General features: G+C 37.9%; 1 protein-coding gene across 1 annotated transcript; it reads left to right on the top strand.

The window, feature by feature from the left end:
* Positions 1 to 2,812: 2,812 nt before the first annotated feature.
* Positions 2,813 to 3,178, top strand: LOC130813469 (uncharacterized). Its single transcript, XM_057679302.1, has 2 exons — positions 2,813 to 2,908; positions 2,963 to 3,178. Exons 1-2 carry the CDS (start codon positions 2,813 to 2,815, stop codon positions 3,176 to 3,178), a joined length of 312 nt encoding a protein of 103 aa, XP_057535285.1.
* Positions 3,179 to 3,684: the final 506 nt, after the last annotated feature.

The following is a 3,684-nucleotide window of genomic DNA, read 5'->3' as shown; positions in this document are numbered from 1 at the left end:
GACAAGCTCGTTTGTTATGTTGGTGAACCTAGTGAACATCTCTTGGATACTTTCTCTTGGCTCCATAACAAATCTCTCGTATTTAGACATTAACAAATCAATTTTGGACCGTTTTACTTCACTTGTTCCCTCATGGGTAACAGCAAGTAGGTCCCAAATTTGCTTAGCGGATTTGCACCCCATAATTCTATTATGCTCGTTTGGTCCAAGACCACAATGAAGTAATTTTATAGCAAGAGCATTTAATTCCATTTTCTGAAAATCTTCTTTTTCATATTCGGTTATAGGTTTGGGAACAATTTCATTGTTGGAGTTAGTAGTGGTTACCTCAAAATCTCCGATTTCTATGACTCTCCAAACTTGATAATTTTCCGCTTTGATGAAGATCTCCATCCTATTCTTCCAGTATGTATAGAATTTTCCATCGAACATTGGCGGTCTTTGAGTTGAATACCCTTCTTCCATTCGCTCGTTCATAATTGACATTTTTCGGGAACACCAGAATCTGCCCTCAGGGTTTCCTGATCTTCTGGGAACAGGGCTCTGATACCAATTGTTGATTCAATTAGGAACGGGAACAGCAACAAGAGGGGGGGTGAATTGTTGTTGTTGCAAGTTTAAGCGATTGTGCCCTGTTTTTGCGGAATTATTCAAAATAAATAAAGCTTAAACTAAGAGCAAAATAATAAGAGAGACACACGATTTTACGTGGAAACCTTTTGGGCCTAAACAAAAGGAAAAACCACGACCACTTGGGATTTCTAACAACTTCACTATGTTTAAGGCAATTAGTTACAATTACAATAAACACCTTACTTCACTCGAAGCGAAACAACTAGGCCAACTCTTCACTCTCTAATTGCTTTACTCAAAGCAACAAACTTAGCTTTACAATAAGCTAATCCTCTCTAGCTTCACTAAAAGCTATCTAACTTCCCCCTTAGACTCACCCGAGTCTAATTACATAAACTCTCAAAATCCCTTACAAAAAGGATAGAAATTCTCTAAAATAAATCAAAGAGTTGCACAAGTAAATATTATGAATTAATTGGCAATTTAAAAGCACAAAATATTACTTGTAGAATTTCAAAATCAAACGCACAAAAATTATTTTTCTCTTAAAGCATGCGTTAATTCTCTTTGAAAAACCGAGCTAGTTAGCTTATTTATAATAAAATAAATTTCTAAAAATAGAAAAATATTCCAACCCATTATCCTTAGTCATGGATCAATGAATGATGCTGAATGAATCACAAAACGGTTAATACTTCAGCCTTTGAATAAATCAAACAAACGGTTAAGGCAATTAGTAACCGCTATTTCCTGATAACCGCTGTTCCTTAATAACCGCTGTTCCCTAAAGTAGCAGTTTCTTCAGTAGTAATTCCTGTTCCCCAAATTAATGGCTGGAACTTCATGCTATATTTAGAAAACGGTTTGGTAAAACGGTTATCTTTTGACTAATTCTAAAAACGGTTATCTTTTGACTAATTCTTAGAAAATGGTTATTTTTACTATTTTTAGGAAAAGATTAATTTTATTATTTTTTCAGAAAATCCAAAAATAATTAAGACCTAACTGCTGTTCCTACTTTTTAGTAGATCCAAGTTTATCTCTTAAAAATAAGGAATTAATCTTGAAACCACCACGTAAGGAATTTTAGAAATTCTTTTTGCCAATTAACTTTAATAAACTAATGCAACCAATTAATTTAAATACATTAACTAAAAAATAAAAGATAGAATTTATTAGCTAACGCAAATTGACTTCAGTTTGGGAACACTGCGCTGTCTCCAAATTCCAACTTGCTAGAACATCAAACCTGGGAACAGTAGACTTCCTGTCTCCATTTTACATCCCACGTGATATACTCTTCTAGCATCTCTTGAAACCTTTTGACATGTATATTCCCATGAACTAAGCCATAGGTACTATCAACGATCACAATTAATCGGATATCGACCTGCACAAAATCTCTAAACACATATTTGCTAAAGTGTGGTCATCATCAAAACTCAAAAGGTCCAACACTCCCTTTAATAATTCTAGCCAAGGAAACTTCAACCAAGGCTACAACTACAATAACCATATGCCCTATAGTAATCAAGCAGGTCAGAGTTTTCCTAAGCCTAATGGGAATAGGCCATACCTTCAAGTGCTAAGACCCAACCCCAACCTACCATATCCATCTACACAACCACCGCCGAACGATGCTCTCACATATTTATCTATCCTCTCAAGTGAGCTCTCTTGCTCAACAAAACCAAACACTCTACCAAATCAAACAAACCTTGATTATTCAGATGCAACAACGGAAGTTGTTCGAATCTCGACTTGCTTAGATGACCCATCCACCTCTACCATTGCTATTCCAATCTCTTGCCCAATAAAAACCATCCACCCAACCCCTATCACCAAGCACCCCAAACTCCAACCCTAACCATCATACTTGCAAGTCCAACTTCCTTAGATTGAGAACTTTGTATACCACTCCTGTGGTAGCTCCTTTGGGTGATTTTGGGAACGGTTCTTCGACAGGTCATGATCTTTTAGAGAAGATTGAGTATAGAAATGATCTTAAGGAGAGAGAAGAGAAAAAAGTTGATAAAGAAGATAAGAAGAAGTAAGATGCAGTTGAAGAAGAAGAGAAAGAGCAAAAAAGAAGGATGAAGAAGAGAGATGGAGGAAGATACAAGAAAGGAGGAAACTTGAGCTTCAACATGCTCCACAGCTACCTTTTCCTTAAAAAGCGGTGGAGAAACAATGGAAAGAAAAGTTTCTTAAATTCTTAGAGCATATACGACAACTTTAAATGAAGATACCCTTCTTGAAGGCCATGGAACAAATGCCTGAATATGCTAAGTACCTGAAAACTCTCTTAGGGAACAAGAAGAAGCGTGGGGACGAAGTGATTAGTTTGCCAGAGTACGTGAGTGTCATCATTTAAGGCAACTGGTCCAAGAAAGTAAAAGCTAAAGGACCCTTTGTGATCCCGGTTACCCTTGGAAAACTCAATTCTAAAGGAGCACTTGCTGACCTTGGGGCCTCCATTAGCCTCATGCCGATGTCCATTGCCAAGAAACTAACTTTTGAGCTCAAGCCAATTAAGAATACCATCCAACTGGCCGACCGAAGCATAAAACTGCTTTGTGGGGAGTTCGAGGACCTCCCAATCTAAGTGGGAAGCATTGTAGTCCCACGTGATTTTGTGGTGCTAGATATGGCGGAGGATCCTTACATTCCCCTTATTTTAGGAAGAGATGCTCTGAAGACTTTGGGTGCCCTTATTGATTGCGAATCTGAGACCATCACTATCTGGATGGCCCATGAGAAGGTTGTATTTGATTTCTTCAAGTCATCCAAAGAGCTTATGGTCGAGGTAATTTGTTCCTTTGAGGTAGTTAAGGGTATGGCCGATGAGAAGATTGAGGGGTGCGATGTTTTTGTTGCCCCAGTGTTTAGTGAGGAGTTCGAGGATGATAAGAAAAAGATAAAGAATGTTGTTGCTGAGAATTAGAAGGAAACTGTTCTGATGAAAGAAGATTATGATGATCTTGGGGTACCATCAAGCAAGCCCGTAAAAAGAAGAGGGCCATAAAAAGAAGAAAAATGAAAAAGAGAAAGATGGCTCCACCCTGGCTTGGGGGAGCCCCACATTATAGCCCACCTCTAGATCACCCCAGT

Source organism: Amaranthus tricolor, chromosome 5 (assembly GCF_026212465.1).
Source record: "Amaranthus tricolor cultivar Red isolate AtriRed21 chromosome 5, ASM2621246v1, whole genome shotgun sequence".
Lineage (NCBI taxonomy): Eukaryota > Viridiplantae > Streptophyta > Magnoliopsida > Caryophyllales > Amaranthaceae > Amaranthus > Amaranthus tricolor.
This window is presented reverse-complemented; position numbering and strand designations above follow the sequence as displayed.

What these genes read in the sequence shown, in the direction of transcription:
- LOC130813469 (XM_057679302.1), top strand. Translation starts at nt 2,813, where the DNA reads ATGAAGATACCCTTCTTGAAGGCCATGGAACAAATGCCTGAATATGCT. An exon ending in AGAAGAAGCGTGGGGACGAA is followed by an intron (nt 2,909 to 2,962) that starts GTGATTAGTTTG and finishes AACTGGTCCAAG; the next exon opens with AAAGTAAAAGCTAAAGGACC.